We start from the raw sequence: 20073 nt of genomic DNA on the forward strand, positions 1-20073 counted from the left end.
ATCTCCTGGCTGTACACACTGGTGCCCGGAGGCTTTGGTGACTCGCCCCTGTCATGTTCGAGGTCGAAACGCCCACCCCGTCGAGGGGTGTACTTCCTGCCATTGATGATGTTGTGCGCATCGCCGTCGCCGGCATGTCCGCGCGTGTCATGGAGTCGCTCCCTTGCGGGAGTCTTTCCGATGCGGTCGTGCACCGAGGGTGCCTTCGCACCGTGCGCTGCGGCTGCCTTTCCCTTCTCTCCTGGTGGAGTGTGCACCGAAACCTCGTGGTCCTACCGTGCAGTCCCACCGGGCTGCTTCGGGACTATCGAGCGCATGCGAGACGCAGAGCTCATGGCCTGCTGCACAACAGCTTGCTCGATGAGCACCTGTGCCTTGCGGCGCAGGTTGCGACCCGAAGTCTTCGACGGCTCGGGCATTGCTTGGAGTAGGTAGGCCGCAGTGACGAGTTTTTCACCGGCCGTTTTCAATTCCGGGGGTTTGTCGACGTTGTCATCAGCTAGGATTCGCTCCCGGGCAACGCGTGCCGCCGCCTGGGCATGTGTGCCACGCGCGGTGCGCTGCTGCTCAAGTGCGGTGCGCAGCTCCTGTGTCTGCCGACGCTGCTCGTCGAGCTTGGCTTGAAGCTCCTTGAGCTGCGCCAGCTGTGCCTGCCGCGCCGCCGAGCTTGACGAAGAAGAAGGGGTCGCGGCCGGCACCACGGGTTGGTTTGCCTGCATGTCTGCCCCGCCGTTCCCGCCATTGCCGGAGCATTGTCGTTTTGCCCGTCCGCGAGCTCGGCCATGAAGCACTCCCGAGTGGGGTCGTAATCCCCCTCGCTGGAGTCCTCGGAGCAGCTGAGGCAGTAAGCCGCCGCAAGCTGGAACAAGCGGAAAGCGTCGGGGTCGCGGACCCCGGAGTAGTCCTCGGCCTCCTCAGCTTTGAAGTTGTCCATGAAGAAGCTGATGTCGTCGGTGATCGAGATCGCCGTCTCGGGGTAGGAGTCGTCAGGAGATGATGCGATGAGGTTGCGGATCGACAGGAGGTGATGACCTGGCATATCCTCGTACTCGGCGAAATTGGTGCTGGACGAAGAGGCGTAGGTGGCAGCGTTGCGCATCCCAAAGGGAAAGGGCGACGGCGCAGTCGCGCCCCCCTGGGAGGCACTAGGGCTGCAGTCGATGATGGTGCCGGCGTAGATGACGTCGAGGCACGTGATGACGAAGTGGTGGCCCGGTCGGCCGCGATGCTGAGCTGCGACATGGCAACCTCAACCCATGTGGGGGAGCTGAGGCGTGCCGCCCGGCGCCGCTCCATGAGCGATTGCTGGCCCGAGCGCCTGTTGCGCCAGGCTGGTGAAGTCGGAGTGTCAGAGTTGCGTCTGGGCGAGAGGAGCTCCATGAGGTAACCGTTGCCGGTTGCTCTGAACTCAAGACTCCCGAACCAAATCACGTATCCCGCTGGGAGCGGATCCGAGGCGCCATGGGGAATGGGTTGGATCTGCTCGCCATCCCTGGAGATCAAATGGGAGCAAAAGAGAAATGTCACGCAGCGGCCCCTACCTGCCGCGCCAACTGTTGGTGTCTTGACCCGGCGGTCCGGACCCAACCAGTGATGATGTTGTATGTTCCTCGTCCCAGATGTTGATGCAAGAGGTAACACAGTAATGCACGGGTTTATTCTGGTTCCGACCGTGGGGCCGTACGTCCAGCAAAGGGGTGTGCGAGAGCACTGTACTGTCTTTGCACCGGGGGTGCCTGTAGTAGGGGGTACAAGCGAGGCGAGAGAGGGAGGGAAGCTCCCAAGTCTCTGCTAGAGGGGGAGTTGATTGAGGCGAGTGCCAATATCGGGGCTCAGAAGAGCGTATGTGCTCTGTGAGTAGTGTTGAGCGTTGTGTTCTACCGAATGGGCTGACCCCCTTAAGGGAAAGCCCGCCTCCTCCTTTTGTAGACACAAGGAGGGACGTTGTACATGCACAGGGGATTGTGGAAGTCGTCGTCTTCTCCCCGAATCGCGGGGGTGCAGTGGTCGAGCACTGTGGGAAGTACACTGTGGGGTATGGCGCCGGGCGTGGCAGTCGTCCTGGGCATCATCCTTGGTCTTGCGGAGATCGCACCGGCGTCCTGGCGGCTCCAGCAGGCGGCGTGGTCGTTGCTGTGGGGGGTACCGTCCTCCAGGCGTGGCGTGGCGGCGTTCCGAGGGTCCTACAGGCCAGGGTCTTGTCCTGGTCAAGGCCAGAGCCGCTTCCGAGGGTCGTGCCCATGCCGTTCGAGGGCTCCGTGGAAGGGAAAGTACGAAGGAAGTATGGGGAGTTGGTAGTATAGTAGCTGGAGCAGTGCCGAGCACGTCTTGCACTGCGTCGTAGGTTCCCACAGTGTCGTTATAGCGTCCGGAATGGCGGAGCAGTGACCGGAGTTGGCGGACGAGACTCCGGTCCCAGCTACTGTGGGAAATGGCGGCCTGACGCCGTCTGACCCGGGCGCTGTGGAGGAGTGGTTGGCATTAATGCCTCCGTACGGCGGGCGGGTGAGTGGAAGGGCCGTTTGTCCCTTCCGTCGAGGGGTGTCCTCGAGCGAGGCGGAGGCGCGGGGCGCGGCCGAGGGCTTCGGCGGGGAGCCCTCGAGCGGGGCGGAGATCACCCCGCGGGTCCGAGGGGGGTGCGGATGGGCCGCACTGCGTACGTGGGCCGCGTGTTGGGCTTCTTTGAGTACTTTCCTTTCTTCCAGATTGGAAGGAGGTTGTAAGCCTTCGTGGGCCCGGTTGCCCAGCATGTGTTTGCGTTTTTAGGGCGATTTTAGTCCCCTGATTAGGGTGTCCCTAATCATAGTACCCGACACTCTATCTTTTCTCTTTACCCTACTTTTCCAACCTCGACATGTTGTTCTTCTCTCGTCTCCATGGTGTTTGAGGACGCCCTAGCTGGCCTGCCGAGCCTAGGGCAACCCTACGCGCGCTTGCCCCAACGGGGTCCCTCCCGGGCGAGCGTTCGTTGGATCGTCGTCGTTCTACACGGCGACCGGTCTGACCGGTCCAGATAACCCGTCTGACCGCTCCACACAGGAGGTGCTGCAAGGAGCTCCTCCTCACGCCGCACGACCTAGCGCAATCGTGTGTTGGCCCGTAAAAGGCGTCAACAGGGAGCTGGATGTTTAATGCAGAGGGGAGAGTGCAACGAATGGAAGCTATTGGAGCGTTGCCGGCTCCCCACCCCTCATAATACTTGCTCTTATAGATGGAGGCACTTGGAGCTACTTCAGTGCGTGCTTCCCACGCTCTCGAAAAATTAACTTTGGCTAAATAAGTCAAACCGCCACTTTTTTAGGAAAAGGAAATCATTTCTAGCCTCTGCGACTTGAATCTCCCTTATCTATGTTGTTCCAATTTCGAGCCATAATTTTGTATTTTTCTCACTCAAAATGTTCCTGATAGTTGTTTTTTGAACTGTGTTAGAAGATGATTTTCTAGAGGCAAAAGGCTGCCTCAACTTTCCGGCGTCTCTGCCGATCATATACGATATACTCCCTACGTCCTAAAATATAAGCATTTATCGACTTCCGCGATTCACGTTTGACCATTCGTCTTATTCAAAAAAAATTGAAAATATTATTTATTTTGTTATGACATATTTTATCATTGTATATATTTTAAGTATATTATAAATGTTTTTATATTTTTATAAATTTTTTAAATAAAATGAATGGTCAAATGTGATCAGCAAAAGTCAACAAATATTTATATTCTGAGAGGGAGGGAGTACATGCTCACTGACATTTTGAGCCCGACAGCTTTGCTTTTGGCCCAGGGAGTTTGTGCAGAGGACATTTGTGTCCTTGCCTTTACTTCCCGGCCGAACGATTCAATACGTACATCCACGATCGGTAGCCGATCGGGCACCGACCGCCGAGGTCCTTGTGCTCGCCTCCCATACGTCACAACCCCGACTCCTACATGCTGTCGGCCTACCACGGTTGTCTCGTGTCGCGTCGCTGTGACTCTACAAGCTGCTGCAAGTGGCAACATGAGCTGCCATGTGAGTATGTGACGCCCCAATACGATCGCATGGAGGGGCTGATTAGTTGGCTTCCAACATGTGCCAAGCCAAAATGTGGGCAATGCCAAAAAAACTTCGGCACTCATTTGGTTGGAAGCCAATTTTTTTGGGCCACAATTCCTTAACAAAGTGACAAATTTCTTTCATATTTTGACACCTTATCAATTGTCCACATGTGCGTTAGTATAAATCATAGTCATTAGCGTTTGTATTTGACATCAAGTCATGTGGTGCTATAATTTTGATCGTTATATTTTTTACACCTAATCAAGTGGTACTCTAAAATTTTGGCCCAAGTTTTGACAAAAAAATTTGGCATGCCAACATTTTGACTTGGCAACTTTTGACATCCAACCAATCAGGCCCGGAAAGCTGCCGTCCACACTGGGCTTCGTTTGTTCTGTAAAGCCCATGTTCAGTTTGGACCACCTGCGCAGCCCAAACAAATTTCTGCACAGGTACCCGTCATTTCTCCTTAACAAAAGGGGAAAAATAAAGAAACGGAACCAGCCATTCTTACGTGTCCGTGTGACCGTGTACACTGTTACATACGGCCAGTACTAAGAACAAAGTACAGATCATGAGATCAACAGCAGTTACAGAAACCTACACCTAGCCAAATCCGACAAAAATGTGCGCAACAAGGGAACAGTGACAATCTGACAGATGTGGCACCTTAACAGTAACAGGCCCAGCACCAGCCGGGTCTCATCTTTTGTGAAAAACTAAACCTGAACATTTTCGGTGTGTTAGGTATTTTGTTGCTGGTGGACAGCCAGCCATACCATCCCAGGCATATGCCATCGTCTATTAGTAATCTGGACATCAGTTTCTCTTCGGTTGGGAGGCAATCTTCCAGAACCTTGTCCACCAGGATGCGTACCAAAGCACCGGCGGAGCTTGATCTCTAATCTCAGAAGAATGAGGGGGCACCCGTTGCTACAGTAATGAACAGTGTTCAAATCACTGTTCATCTAGTGTAGAATTTGCAAAGCCAGGGGTCCATGGCCCCCTTCGGCCCTTACAAAGCTCTGCCACTGTACCAAAGGTGTTACTTCAAACTTCAAAGGATACAGTTCATGGTAGATATTCCCTTATACTACCACTTTTGCTCATACCAGATCAGACTCCACTGAATCCTGCTGCCACCATGGAACCCCTGCCTTATAGCTGTGGCGTTCACCCTCGTACTCCCATGAGATCTCTGATGCTTGCAGGCCAATTACAGATTTTGGTTCCTTGCCGTGGGCAGCAATCCATGATTCAATGGCAGCTTCTTTCTCCTCTTCACTATTGTAACTCAGCTTTTCCCTACCGAATGGGTTAATGCTTGGATTAGCCATCGCTGCCATTGCTGCAGTCATGTATGCAGAATCCCCTATAATTGGAGTGCCTACGGCAGCAAGTTGTGCCCTTATCTGCGAAACAATGTAAACCCAAATTAGACTCTAGTGTGATGTACTATAAGCAAGAAATCACATTACTGGAAAGGACTAAAGCACTGGGCAAAACTATTGCATAAGCATAACTCAATCAATTAAAAAACACAAACGTTGGCAAAAATAAGCCGATTGTGCTTTAATGTTATCCAAGCCGGCAGGCTGTCAGCTTAGGAATTTTTTTATTATACAAACCTAAAGGGGAATAATCAAGCCTCTAATGATGTCGGCCTGACAGAAATTACATCATACCTGATGAGTTTTGCCTGTCAAGAGATTGATTCTACATTCATAGGCAGCTTCTTGCTGGGGCCATCCAGAGTCATTTACACTGTAAGCTTTCCTGATCAAAGAGTTTGGCCATGTTACCTTCTTACAATCAAGTACCTCCATTTGACAGAGGTACCATTTTCCAATATGGTCTGGTTAAATATGAAGAAAACATTAATATACTGATATATAAAAAGATTTCATCATAGCAGCTAATGCTCAACAAATTAAGAAAAGAAAGTTATTTAAAACTTCATGTGCGTGCACTCAGGCCACGAGTTTATGCAGCACTCATGTCTTAGTCAGGTCAAGGGCTTGTATATTCTGAAGTGTTTTAACATCCAAATAGAGATTAACACGGCAATGCACAAATAACTGATGCAGAATATACGTGTCTTATTAGTAAACTGTTTATTCATGTTTCACTATTTTCAGTAAGTGGCCACAACTCAACAAAGGTGCCAGTGCACATATGTTCAGAAGATAGTACACAAATTTAGCCAGGCATATGCAATGCTTGAAGTCAGGACAACGATGCTAACATCAAAACATGTAATATGTATTAGCTGAACTTATAACCTTACATAATATAGACGCAAACAATTTCAGTTCAGAAGTTACCTTCTGAAACTAATCTAGGAGCACGATTAACAGGACGCATATAATGCGTAATTATTCCTGTAGACACAGGTGCTGTGGTAAGAGCGAGATAAACTTTTTTAACCTGTTTTTCCTGTTGCAAATAAAAAGAACTTAGCATTGCCCGTACAGGTTCATGATGCAAAGCTCACTGCATTTCAGTCAGGTAGTAACATACCCTTATCAGTCCATGGAAAACCGAGCAGAACTCTTTAGTTTTAGACAACACCACACTGCAAAGTGTCAAAAAAAATTGACATTAGTTACTTAATTCCCACATTTTAGCATAACATGTTTATTATACAAGTAAAGTGATAGACAAACCAGCCTTCAGAGCAGTTGTCAATTTGGTGAGTCGTCATTAATGGTGTTTCCAACCCTAGTGCGCGTGAAGTAAACACTGCACAGGATTCCTCGATGTTATCAGTTGCTCCTCCCACCTAAAAGTTGAAAATAAGCCAGATGCTATTATTTAAACTCAGGAAAGTTCAAACATAATCTAATGACTGGTTGGACTATCTCTAACTTCCGTCTACAACAGCTTACGGAAATAAATCATGACTATGCTTCCAGCTGCATTCTATGTTGCATTGGTGATACAAATACATTGTAATTGAGGTGATTTTTTTGTTTTTTTTTCTCGAATGAATTTTATTTTGTTAACCTAACATCTAAGTAAAATAAACATCGTATCCATAGAAGATTTAAACAACATCAAATTAAAGGTATAAACAATATGTTCAACAACGCAGAAGTCTAATCTGTTGCAGAAACACATTCCATATTACGAATTACAGCATGTGTGGTCTAAGAAGTTTAGAGCACATGAAACCACGAGTACCAACAAATAGGAAAAAGAAGGAAAAGAGAAGCATACTGATGTTGCAGCTGGTTTATCGAGGACAACATAGTCGTCAGTAACCGCTACTACCCTGGATTTCCAGTCAATTTCATAACACCTGGCATAATCAAGTAGGGAACATATTCATAAGCACTCGAGCTGATTCATTAATTCACCATAGCAGTAGTCCACAATAGATAATAACTAAAATAAAACCAATACACCTTACCTCGGAAACCGTTTGGGGTGCACATGAACCCGTAGATACGTGCCAGCCTCAAGGGGTTGGTTGGGATCCGTCACCCTAAATGTTTTCTGCGCCTCCCTCACTGTCTTCCCCTTAATGGACGCCCTCCGGCGCAGGACTGAAGGATCGGTCACTTCCCTAAAGATCCTAACATGCTCTGGAGCTGCGTATGGGGGCGGCTGTGGCGCAACAAGAGCATAGTACACAGCCCCAAACTTGATAAGATCTGCAACATACCTTCACAGCCACAACGTTACTCATGACTCACTCTTACGATAGCTAATTCATTCCAATATAGCAACAGAGCGCGGGGCAGCATATGGGGAGATAGGTGCTTACAGAGGAGGAAGGCCGAGAGACCTGGAGATGAAATCGCCTGCCATCTCGTCCTCCCGAGTAACAAGGTGCTCGATTCTTGGAGGGTCGTCTTGCAAGGGGCACGGCAGAAGCCGCTCATACACTGGGTACCTGCATTAGTGGATAACATCAGGTTCTATCACATGGGAATAGCAGCAGCTGGAATCGTAGAAGGGTGGGGGAGGGGGAGCTTACGGTGTGGTTGTTGGGGCCTCCACCGCGGCGGCGGTTGACACTGCGGCAGCGGTGAGGTGCGTGGAAGGGGGGAGCGGGGAGCAGCGGCGTGGTGCCGAGTGGATGGTGAGGAGGGGAGAGAAGGAGGAAAGGTCTCGCGGGACGAGGGTAGGGGGAAGAAAACGGCGGTGCCATAGCTGCGGGAGGAGCGAGGCGACGGAGGCCGCCGGCTTCGGCATCGGCGTGTCCGGCCGGCGGCGGCGGGAGGTGCCCGGGTTTTTGGGCTTTTGTGGGGTTGGAACGACGTTGCTCCGCTGATTGGTGATTGCTGCCTTTGTTGGGCTACTGGTCGGATAAGATATTTTGCCTGCTCAGATAAGATTGGGCTTTTCGCTCAATTTAACTTTTTTCCCCCGCTGCAGATTTATGCAAATTTTTAGGTGAATTTTGTTTTAGAAAAAGTCTATATCACCTCCTCAACTAACCTATGGGGGTGGAGTATATAACCCCCGTTTTATGAAATAGTTTATATCACCCCATAAATTTTTCAAAACCAATTAAATTAACCCATAAAGCAGCTTTGAAAAATCATAGTAAACCACAGAAAAATCATAAAATAAAAAATCCAATTGTGTTGGACTTCAAATGAGTAGATCTACACAGTAAACATATAATATGGTATACTTTAGTATATTTTTTACAGCTATGAAGAAAAACATATATCTAAAGCTACAACAACAAAAAATATACTAAAGCATACCATATTATATATTCACTGTGTAGATCTACTCGTTTGGAGTCTAACACAATTGGATTTTCTATTTTATGATTTTTCTGTGATTTACTATGATTTTTCGAAACTGCTTTAGGGGTTAATTTGACCGATTTTGGAAAGTTCAGAGTGTAATATAGACCGTTTCATAGGTTGGGGGTTATGTAGTCTACCCCCATAGGTGAGGGGGTTATATAGACCTTTTCCATTTTGTTTTGAAGGCTTTGAAGCTGTTCGGCAGAATTAGGCATGCATGTTAATTTGCTGCCATATTTTGTATGAGATTTTAGTACCAACAGTATTTTTGGTCAAACTGCTGAGCAAGATCAGATTTTGTCAGGGTGATAGACCTCGATTGGTCGTTTCTACTCCCTCTGTCCCAAAATAAATACAACTATAGAGTAGATTGCAGTACAGAAGTTAAATAATTTGCAATTTCAAATCTGACTTTCATCCCTAATCGTAATCGCTACATTCTTTTTCATACCTACTTTTTTCCATCAAAGGCAGAGCCGGATTTTCATTACTCAGGAGCAACGAAATTAGAGCAAGTTCAGGTACCAACATCATGCGAAAACAAAAAGGAAAAAGGTCTTAGCAAACAACCGTAGCGAGCTTCACTAGTCCAGCAGCGTCCTGTTTGGTTTGAGGAACTTTTGTAGAAGTCTCTAGGACTTTAGGGACTTTTAACCCTAACAGGGTGGGACTTTTAGGGATTTTTTTGGGGTAAAAACTTTTTTTTGGAGAAGACCCTCTTAAGGAGCTTTTTTGAGGCTTTTGGACTATGTTTCCACCTACTGCCCCTACCCTACCCCCGGTCCGCCCCTCCCCCACCCCGACGCGCCCTCCCCCCATCCACATCCTCTGGCTCTCTCGTCCTCTCCCCTACCCGTGCCCTTCTCCGCCGCCCTAGATCTCCGCCGCCGCCGCCACCCCCGCCGCCCGTTGTAGCCCCCACCGGCGGCACAGCGCATCCCTCCGCCGCCCGCGCATTCCTAGGCCGCCCGCTCTAGCCCCCGCCGGCGCCCGTGCAAGGCCTTGCCGCCACATGCGCATCCCCCGCCGGGTCCGACCATGAAGCTGCCGAGCTCGGCGTTGCAGAGGCCCAGCGCCGCGCGGAACACGCCGTTGACGACGTCCTCCTTGCGCCTCTCCACCTCCTGCGCCGCGCGCGGCGCTCACGGCAACAAGGACGCGCGCGGCGGCGGAGAGGCGGCAGCGGAGAGGCGGCTGTGGGGCTGGTCGAACGGGAGGGAAGGGAGCGGGGGCGGAGGGGACGACGAGCTGCGGTCGTCGTGGTCCGCGAGCGCCACGCGCGCGCCCGTCGGCCGCCGCCGACGAGAGCAGGTGCAGCGCGAAGCGGGCGTGGAGGCGGCGGCGGAGGCGCTCGAGGCGCGCGTTGACGGCGTTCTAGGCGTCGAGGAGTGCGACGCCGGCGGGTGTGCTGCGACGGCGGCCGCGTCGCAATTGCCGGCGAGCGCGAGGAGGTCAGCGAGCCGCGCAAGCGCCGCGAGCGAGGAGTAGGCGCCGGACCCGGCAGCAGGCCTTGGAGGCGCGCGGCCAGCAAATGCCCTTCATTTACTGTGCATGCAGGGGTATTTTTGTACTTTGTTAACTTATTAAATGACCTTTAGTCCCTCTAGTCTCTAAAACCAAACAGAGTGGGACTTAAATTTAGCTCCAAGACTTTTGGAGAGTCTAGAGACTTTTGGAAACCAAACAGGGTCTAAACCCTCTTACAGAAACAAACAGGCACCCTCAGGCCACCAGCAGAAGATTAGGTAAGTACTAATATGAAAGGAAGGACTCTCAGAGCCAAACGCGCGCAAGTAACACGGGGAGACAAAAGCAGCAGAAGGGCTTCATCAACGCAGCAGAACCTACTTGTACTCTCAGCATCACATATCCAATCAAGCTGGTAACTTGCTAATTGATTTCGAGTCGATGACAACTGACAAGTACTGCCAGATGAAAATAATAGTCTGCCTCTGGCCCTTCGCTTTCATAAGACTCAAAACGAGTCTTAATCGTTGTTAATTAGAACAGCACCATTTTTGGACAAAAATTTTTGGCAACTTTTACAACACTAATTATGAGTGTTAAATGTTAGCAATGTGTTACTTGTATATTTATGTGTTTCATGGCAGGTACCTGGTCAGGAAGGATTCCTATCTTGCTGCCTCCTGCAGTAAGCTTGAGGATTAACTGCCAAGGAGCTCATGGCGCAGTGGCAAAGGTCACTGGTCGGGGAGGCTCCCGCTCAGGTTTTTTTTATTTCGCGACTGTGCCTGAGCACGTTTGTCATTAAGAGGTCCCGCCAGGGTTCTGACAGATATTTCCCTGGACTTGTCATGATATCCTAACTAGGACATGTAAATTATGGGAATGGCTAGCACAAGCATTCTATGATTTGCCACAAATAAAGGGTGGCCCAACATATCATTGATTCGGTGGTTCAGGTCAGGATTCTGTTAGCTTACCTGTACTGGAGAGTGGAGATGATGCTGTTTTCCCGCTAATTTAAAAGCCTCGAAGATCTCCTAGGCAACAGCTCCTGGGATTCGCCCTGAAGAATCCTTCGTGTATACTAACAAGGTTAGGTGGGAACTTTCCAAGCTGTGTTCCTGCACAGCATCGCTCAACCTAACTAGGAGTAGTCGAGGGCTGGGGAAGAAGACACTTTGTTCTGATTCTCAATGGAGAGTCAAGTCTCGTAATCTGGTGTGGACGTCAGATCAATGTTCAGATGACTAGGCTTTCCAAATCTGCCGAGATATTTCTGCGTTGTTTAGTGGAGATCAAAGTACCATCTGCAATCATGCAGTTTATGTGACTTATGTCTGATCATCAGTTCTAACGAATGAATCCGTCTGTGTTAATTTATTTTGACCTGGTCAGGAGAGATTTTCATCTCGCTGTCTGCTGAAATTAATTTGAGGATTAACTTCATCAATCATTTCACATGCAGATCCAGGGTTTCTGAAAAGTCAAATTACTGTTGTTGCCATGACTGACGAGCATCTGTCTCCTTCGATCCTGTCCCCTTTCTCCAGTGTGGCAGTAACAGTTGCTCTAACCCTGAAATGATTCATGGTATAGAAGTTATTCACCTAGTGCACGAAGCACAATTGTCTCCTTTCAAAATGAAACAGATAACAAACAAATATGTTCAGGTTCAGATTTTCATTTCTGGCAGGTCCATCTTGCAGTTTTTATAAGGTGACACCAAGTGGGTGCTCTCTGTTGGGTCCTTGGCTTCCTTATGACCCAATCAAAATGCATACACGAAGGTAGAATAGAGAAGAGTGACAGAGTTTCGCCCTCATATATACATGTGTCCAGGACAGATTGGTTAGGGGGTATTTATACCCCTAACCTTTGTTACATAATGACCATAATGCCCCTACCTACCCAGAATATTCTGCGAATATTCTGGGCCGTAGGTCATTTCATACAGGTTGGAGTGTACAAATTGTCTACCCTATCCGATTCCTAATCGAGACACTACTCCGAAGCTTCGAGGTAACCTTCGGATCAGCGGTTGACCTTCGTTCGCCTTACTGGACCTTCAGTGTCTCCCGGGGACCTTCGGCGGACGGGATCACCTTCGGGCTCTGGTAACCTTCGGCTTCTTTCGGAGACCTTCGGACGCGTCGTCTGACCTTCGGGGTAAAAGGTAACCTCCAGTCTTCAGCGACCTTTAGGACCTTCGGCTCCCGTTATCCAGCTTCGGGCAACCTCCGTTATCCGAGACGGTGACCCCCAACAGTAGCCCCTCGCGGGCGAGGGCCGAACCCTCGAAGTATCCGTTACCTGCAACCAAAGAACGTCTCCCTCCGTCGGAGGTTGGGACGAGCCGAAGGTAACTTTTGTATATGTGTCGATTTTTAGTTGGGCGACGTTTGATATCCTTCTCGATTTTACCGTTGGTGGCACTGTTTACTTTCACCCCCCCCCCCTATATAAGGGGGGGAGGCGTCGCTTTCACGCCTTCCTCCTGTAGCGAAGCTATGCTGGTTTTCTTGAGCTTTGCCACGTGGAGTGTTGCTATTTGCCAAGAGCTTCGAGCTTTTCCGCTCCTGCAGCTTGTCAAAGTGGTTTGTGAGTTGAAGGATCTTCGCCTTGCCTGCATCATTTGTAAGGTTTTTTTTAGCAAATCTCATAGTTGTTATGTGCTCTCGTAGGGATGGCTCGTGTGAGGATCACGGCAAAAGAGATCACTGAAGGTGCTAGCTTGTCTGAGGAGAAGGATCATCTTTCGGGGGACGAAGAGGATCTGTCGAACGTGGACGCAGATCCCTCGGAATTGATGAAGAAGGACAAGCCTGCCCCGACCCTCAGTTTCGGGCCTTCGGTTATGTCAGCGGCTCTAATCGAGTCGTATGTTGAGAGAGGATATTTTCCAGCGGGTATCTGCCGCCCGCCCCAAGCGGAGGAAACACCCAATCCCGAAGATGGGGAGTGCGTGGTGTTTCACGACTTTTTTGTCGCTGGGCTTCGATTCCCCCTCGACCTGGTGGTTCCGGAGATTCTTGCTCGGTTCAAGGTGAAGATTCATCAGCTGACGGCGAACGCGTTCGTTCAGCTGTCGAAATTCTTCTGGGCCATCAAGACTTTCAGGGGGCCTGTCTCGATTGACGCATTATGTCGTCTGTATGAGCTTCACCCTCAAGGTTGCAAGGTCCGGTTTGCGGACGAAGATGAGGTGTTTAGCGCTCAAAGTGGTTGCTGCACCTTCGTGGCCCGGAGGCCCAACAAGTCTCAAAAGATCGATCGGGTGGAGCTTTCATATTGCCAGAAGAACCGATGGGACGATGACTGGACCCAATTTTGGTTTTATGCCAAAGTTGGTTTTTCGAGTGCCGGTGATCCGGCCGAGGTTTCTTATCATTTAGCCTCGAAGGTCGTTCCAGTTGAGCACATCAGCCAGGCTGATTTTCGGAGGTCCGGGGCAGGCTACAAGGATTGTGTGGACGCGTTTGGGTCGGCTGCTGGGCTGATTGGAGGGAGAGACCTGATTGAGGAATTTATCTGTGCGAATATATGGCCCTTATCTGCCAGCTGGGATCCAAATCCCCTTGCGAAGGTTAAGGTTCGCGCTTCGAAGGAAAGTGTTCCCTTCCCGAAGCTTGCGCTGGTTAAACCGCCTGGCAAAAGTGACAAGGCCATTGTTGCTGAGATCGAGGAAAGGGCGGCGGAGCTAGTGGGGCCTTATTTATCGAAGGAGCACGATTCTTTTGTTGCTTGCTGCTCTAGTGGTTCTCGGGTGAACCGATCTTTTGCTGTTATGGGAGTAAAGTATCCTGACCGGGAGGAGCCCAATAAACCGGAGAAAAGGAACAAAGGGGCTTCGAGTGAGGACCCCGCCACCAAGAAGAGGAAAGTTTCTTATGCGGATGCTGAGACCTCGAAGGCTGGCCCAAAGGTCTTATCTGCAAAGCCACCTCGTCCGCCTCCGAAAGTTCTTTCGACAAAGAAAGGTAATCGCTTAGTTTGATACCTTCGTGGTGTTCCTCATAGTGAGATGTGTAGTGAATCCTTTATGCGGGAGCTAGAGGAGACAGTAAGTTACTCCCCTCTCCGAGGAGAATCGATGGAGCTTTATCTTGATCAATTTGGGTCCCTTCTTTCAGGACCGGACATCATCGGGGATGTGGTTGTTAAACTTAACCCATCAAGAGGTACTGGCCTTTGAAGCGTTAGCTTGCTTGATCTAGAGGACGAGGCTACTACAATTGACCCTGTCTTGCCTACACCTGCGGCCACTGCTAAACCAGCTCCTGCCCCGGCGAATGATGCTGTGAAGGTTGCCAGCACAGTTATCGCGACCCTGAGCGTTCAGCCTTCGGGTGTTTTGGGGAGTGCTGCTAATGAAGATGCTGGTGTTATTGCTGCCGAGGCTTTCAAGGACCCGGTGGAGGCGGAGGAGGTTTTGATGGGGGAAGACACACGCGAAGATGGTCAACACCGCTTCAACGAGCTAGGTGGGATTCTACTGCCTCGTCCTCTTAATTTTCAGGGGCCGGATGTTGACCCTTATCTTCCTTGGATTCGTGAAGTAGATGTTGCCACGATGATGGCGGAGCTGAGCCACGAGATCGAGTTTGGATCCGCGAAGGTGCCCCCACCTTCGCAGGGCACCTCCTCATCCGTGAAGGGGCAACAACTTGAGAAAGAATTCTTCGATGTTGAAGGTAATCTTGCTTATTTTGGTGGAGTTTGCGTTGTTGAGTTATTTTAACGGCTGTGGTTTGTGCAGATTTTAAGAATGAACTTGAGGTGTACGGCACTGGCGATCTTGGCCGTGTGGTTGCGGCCATGAACGCGAAGGCTCTCGTGGCTGGGGGAGTACTGTTGCGCCGGGTGAAGGCGGAGTCTGACAAGAGGCTCGAAGCTGCGGCTGAACAGCTTCATTTGACTGTGGAGAACGAGAAGCTCAAAAAGGAGATAGCGGTGCTTCAAGCTCTTGATGACTTGCGGAAAAAACAGAACGAAGAGTTGGAGGAGAGGGCGCGACGCCATGATACTGTTGTTTCTGAAATGCAGAAAGAATTGGATTCGAAGGAGGCCACCATTGAGGGCCTGAGGCAGGAAATTGTGAAAAGTGTTGATAACGCCAAGAAGGCGGAGAGTCTCGCTGTTCAACTCTCCGGCGAGTGCTCTAAGAAGGATCAACTTATTGAGAAATTACAAGAGGAAGCCCGAGAGAACACGCAACTGCTTAGCGAGGCCACTGAAGAAATAGTTGAAAAGAGCTCAGAGATCTACGAAGCTTACAGAGATGCGCTCGCGACCTTCGGGGCAGAGCCGAACCTTTGTTGAGGTCCGATGGCCTGGGTTTAAATGGGCTTCTTGACTGGATGCTCAAGGAATTTGCCGTCTTGGGAAATATCTTGACTGATATCTCAGACAACTCGGCAGTTATCTCTTGTGAGAATGCCTTCGCCTTGCTCGAGCATGAAGGCTATCAAGACCTGGGCAAGATTACTGCTCCTGGGTATCAGTTCCCGGAGTCCTCGGAGTTGGAAACCTATTGTGGCCGAATTCAAACTGTGAAGAAGGCTTTTCTGCGAAGGTTCTGGCTGTCTGCTGGTCGCCAAACTTTGCGTGACATAGCTCGCCAGCGTCTTGAAGAGGTTAGGGCGTTATCCTTCGGGTTCTTTTTCTTTTTGTGTTGAGCATTTTCTAACTGCTTTGTTTTGTAGTCCAAACGAGCTTGTGAGGCCGCAAAAGGAGTTGTCAACGAAGGTGTAGATCCTGGAGAACTCACTGGGGCATCTGGCCAGATCGGGAGCGATAACGACGAAGAAGACCCGAAGGTCTAGGGGTTTTTAGTTTTTGAGATGAACTTGACTTTTTGTGAAGTAAATTCTGATGTAAATATTCCCACCCTGGCCAGGCGATTGTGCCGGCAGGTCAAACACTTTATGTGGCGCCGCTTCGAGTCGGGCGCGATGGTGTTGCTGCACTTTGGACAGACTGGGAGCGTTTCAGCTTCGCTCACCCGGGTGCGAGCGTTGTCGAGTTTTTGAACGCTAGTGGTGCCACGAGTATCTGAGTTGTGATGAACAATGCCCTTGTTGGGGTGGATAATGTTGATTTTATGGTTGATGTAAGGTGGCTGCCGTGCTGGTGTTGCTTTCCTTCGCCTTTTGCAGTTTTGTGAGTGGCGACTGTTTTTGGGCTTTGGTTTGTGCTATTGCTTCTAAGCTTCGAGTAGCATGTGTTATCTTTCTGGAAAACGTCTCCCCCTTATTTGAGTCCGAGCAGAGGCCATTGAGCTTCGAAGGTGAAACTGTTGGTTTTGTGCTTCGATCTGATGATTGTTGGAACTAGATGAGGGTTTTGGTGCTTCGTCCTTGCGTGAATGTCCGTAATCTTTGGATAGCATGGGCAAATCTTGTTTTCAAGAAAAACATTTCCCCCCTACTTTGCACATGCTGAGCGAAGGTGTTTTGGGTTGTTATCTTTGTTTGACTGGCCGTGTGCCTTAAACAGCATGGGCAGGCTTTTTGACTTTAGAAAAAAAATGTCTCCCCCTACCATGCGTATGCTGGTTAAGGTTGAGCGAAGGTGTTTGGAGCTTTGGCCTTGTATGAGTGACTGCGTGCTTTAAACAGCATGTGCAGGTCCTGTTTTTGAAAAAAAACGTCTCGCCCCTTCCTTGCACATTTTGTTTAAAGCTGAGCAAAGGTGTTTACTGCGCTTTTGATTTTTAGGGCAAAGGTGCTTTGGCTTCGACTCTAGGTCGGTAGCCCCTTGCCTTTTAGTGCTTATTGCGCTTTTAGTTTTAGGGCGAAGGTGTTTTGGCTTTGACATTCGGTCGACAGCCCTTTGCCTTTCGGTGCTTGTTGCACTTTAGTTTTAGAGCGAAGGTGTTTTGGCTTTGACATTCGGTCGACAGCCCCATGCCTTTTAGTGATTATTGCACTTTAGTTTTAGGGCGAATGTGTTTTGGCTTCGACATTCGGTCGACAGCCCCTTGCCTTTTAGTGATTGTTGCACTTTAGTTTTAGGGCGAAGGTGTTTTCGCTGTTTTTAGCGACATGGGTAATTCTTTTTGGGAAAACGTCTCCTCCCATCTTGCCCATGTTGGTAAAAAACGAAGGTCTGGGCCTCTTTGGATAAGTATGCTGGGCTTGAGAGGGAAGCGAGCCTAGCTGACTTAGTTTTGCAATTTACATCAAGCGACGGTCAAAGTTCGCAGCTTTAATGTTGCTTCGATTGTCAAGAGCTTCGGAGATAGGGAAAATATTTTCATTCATAGTGATGAAATTTACAAATGGTCCGCCTCGTTAAAAACCTCACCTCCAGAATGGAGTCCCCTTTGTGAGGAAAAGAGTACGACCCGAAGGTTCGAAATAAAAATAAAAATGAAAAAAGCACCTAATGAGTCTAGATCTCCTTATAGATTCGCAGTCCAGCCCTTTTTACATTTGGCTAGATGTAGTACTTTTCGAGGCTGTCAGCATGCCATGAATGCGATAGCTCGTTGCCTTCGGAGTCGGTTAGGTGGTATGACCCAAGCCTTTTGCTGGAGATGACGAGGTATGGGCCGTCCCATTTTGGCTCTATTTTTCCTGCATTTTCTGCGTTTGGCTTGCGCTTGAGGACCCAGTCTCCGACAGAGATGTTCTTCTTGACCACTTTCTTGTCCCTCCATTTGGTGGTTTCTTTCTGGTATTTGCTCAGATTAGAGGCTGCTTGTAAGATGTCAAGCTCTATTAGATATGAGTCGTCCGGAGGTTCGTTGCCTTCGGGTGCGAAGGTTGCTCTTAGGCTTTGGTTCTTTAATTCTTCTGGACTCATGGCTTCAGCGCCATACAGTAATATGAACAGAGTGAATTTGGTGGTTCTTGTTTCGGACGTGTTGTGTGACCAAACGACCTTCGGGAGTTCATCAACCCATTTACCCTTTTTCTAGTCGAAGAGGCATTTTTTGATGCTTGTGAAGATGAAGCCATTGGCGCGTTCCACAGCCCCGTTTGATTGGGGGTGGTAGACCGAAGCGAACATGAGTTTGGTTCCGATGTTTCGGCAGAATTCTTTGAATAGCTGCGAGTCGAATTGTTTGCCATTATCTACCGTGAGCTCCTTTGGTACCCCGAACCTGCATATGATGTTCTGCCAAAAAAAATTTCCGAACTGCCTCGGAGGTGATTTTTATCAAGGGTTTAGCTTCGACCCATTTGGTGAAGTACTCTACGGCAACCACTGCATATTTGTAATTTCCTTGAGCGGTGGGCAAGGAGCCTACGAGGTCCATTCCCCATGGCTGGAGAGGCCACGCGGGGGCTATCAGTTGCAATGATTCCGAAGGTTTGTTGGATTTTGGGCCCAGCTTTTGGCAAGCTTCGCATGTTTTGACCACTTTCTTTGCATCTTTTAGTGCTGATGGCCAGAAAAAGCCCTGTCTAAAAGCCTTCGCTGCGAGGGGTCTAATGCCTATGTGGGATCCGTAGATGCCAGAGTGGATCTCATTTAAGAGTTCGACGCCTTGAGCGACTGGGATGCATTTGAGCCAAGGAGTTACTACCCCTGACTTGTATAGCTCGCCTTGCGGGATGACATAGCCTCTTGCTCTTTGAGAGAGTCTTTTTTCTTCTCCTTCGTTAGAAGGTTCGTAGTGTCCCCGAAGGTAAGCCATTATTGGTGCCCTCCAATCTTCATTGAATATTGCGTTGATTTTGCTTTCTTTTTTCGGCCTAGTCGAAGGTGTAGAGATTTCTTCAAAGAAAACATCTGGTGGGAGTTGCTGCTTTCTACCAGCTGCTTTTGCGAGCCTGTCAGCTTCGTCATTCTGGGCGCGAGGGATGTGGATGATTGTGAAGGCTCTGAAATGTTTTTCCATTGCCCTTACGGCTTCCAAATACTGGATAAGTTCAGGTTTCCTGGCTTCTAATTCTTTTTCTATGTGGTCTGCATTGACCTTCGAGTCTGTCTTGATGACACGGTTTTGATGTCCGAGTGCCTTCATTTTGCGGAGTCCGAGCAGGAGAGCTTCATATTCAGTTGTATTGTTTGTCGATGGTGCCGACTGGTCGAAATTGAGGCGGGCAGCGTATCTTATTTTCGCTCCTGAAGGTGACTCGAGTATTGCTGTGATACCGACACCTTCGTTCTGCCAAGCTCCGTCACAGTGAATTGTCCAAGTTTCTGCTGGTTCTTCTTCTTGAGCTTCGGGGGATGTCCAGTCCACTATGAAGTCAGCCAGAACCTGGGATTTGATTGCTGTTTGTTTTTCAAAGTCCACTACCAGCTCTGATAATTCTGAAGCCCATTTTACTATTCTTGGCGAAGCTTCTCTGTTGTGTAGCAGGTCGTGTAGAGGTTGATCAGAGATGGCTATGATTCTGTGTGCTTCGAAGTAGTGGCGAAGCTTGCGAGAGGCCATGATAACCGCATAGGCTATCTTTTCAAGTTATGAGTAGTGCAACTTGGATCCAGCAAGAGCTTCGGATGCAAAGTAAACTGGGTACTGTTTGCGAGTGCCATCTGTCTCTCTCTCTCGATGACTAATGCGGCGCTCACAGCCTTCTGAGAGGCCGAAATGTATAGCAAGAGTATCTCCTTTGGGTCCGGGGAGGTTAATTTGGTCATGTTCTGAAGGTATTGCTTGAGGGAGTTGAAAGCTTCTCTTTGTTGTTCGCCCCCATTCAAATTTCTGGGAGCTTCAGAGGACCTTTAAGAATGGCAAGCTTTGGTCTGCCGAGCATGGGATGAATTTGTTTAGGGCGGCGATTCTGCCCGTGAGTTTTTGCACATCCCTAATTGTCTCTGGTTCTTTCATGTTACAGAAGGCTG

The 20073-nt window shown here is 49.3% G+C and overlaps 2 protein-coding genes across 3 annotated transcripts; one reads left to right on the forward strand and one right to left on the reverse strand.

Annotated features, from left to right (window-relative positions):
• Positions 1-4523: 4523 nt before the first annotated feature.
• Positions 4524-8321, reverse strand: LOC120662086 (RNA pseudouridine synthase 6, chloroplastic-like). Its single transcript, XM_039941178.1, has 9 exons — positions 8019-8321; positions 7806-7934; positions 7449-7703; positions 7256-7337; positions 6703-6818; positions 6557-6611; positions 6361-6472; positions 5722-5891; positions 4524-5448 (listed from the first exon to the last, which is right to left on the reverse strand). The coding sequence occupies exons 1-9, from the start codon at positions 8234-8236 to the stop codon at positions 5143-5145; spliced, it is 1443 nt and encodes a 480-aa protein (XP_039797112.1). The 5' UTR covers positions 8237-8321; the 3' UTR covers positions 4524-5142.
• A 6727-nt stretch (positions 8322-15048) lies between these two features.
• LOC120659034 lies at positions 15049-16385 on the forward strand. Of its 2 annotated transcripts, none has more exons than XM_039937111.1 (2): positions 15049-15905; positions 15975-16385. In XM_039937111.1, exon 1 carries the CDS (start codon positions 15088-15090, stop codon positions 15589-15591), a length of 504 nt encoding a protein of 167 aa, XP_039793045.1. In that variant the 5' UTR covers positions 15049-15087; the 3' UTR covers positions 15592-15905; positions 15975-16385. Both variants share the same exon structure in this region, with proteins under 2 accessions (XP_039793045.1, XP_039793046.1).
• The last annotated feature ends 3688 nt before the right edge of the window (positions 16386-20073 follow it).

Source organism: Panicum virgatum, chromosome 2N (genome assembly GCF_016808335.1).
Source record: "Panicum virgatum strain AP13 chromosome 2N, P.virgatum_v5, whole genome shotgun sequence".
Lineage (NCBI taxonomy): Eukaryota > Viridiplantae > Streptophyta > Magnoliopsida > Poales > Poaceae > Panicum > Panicum virgatum.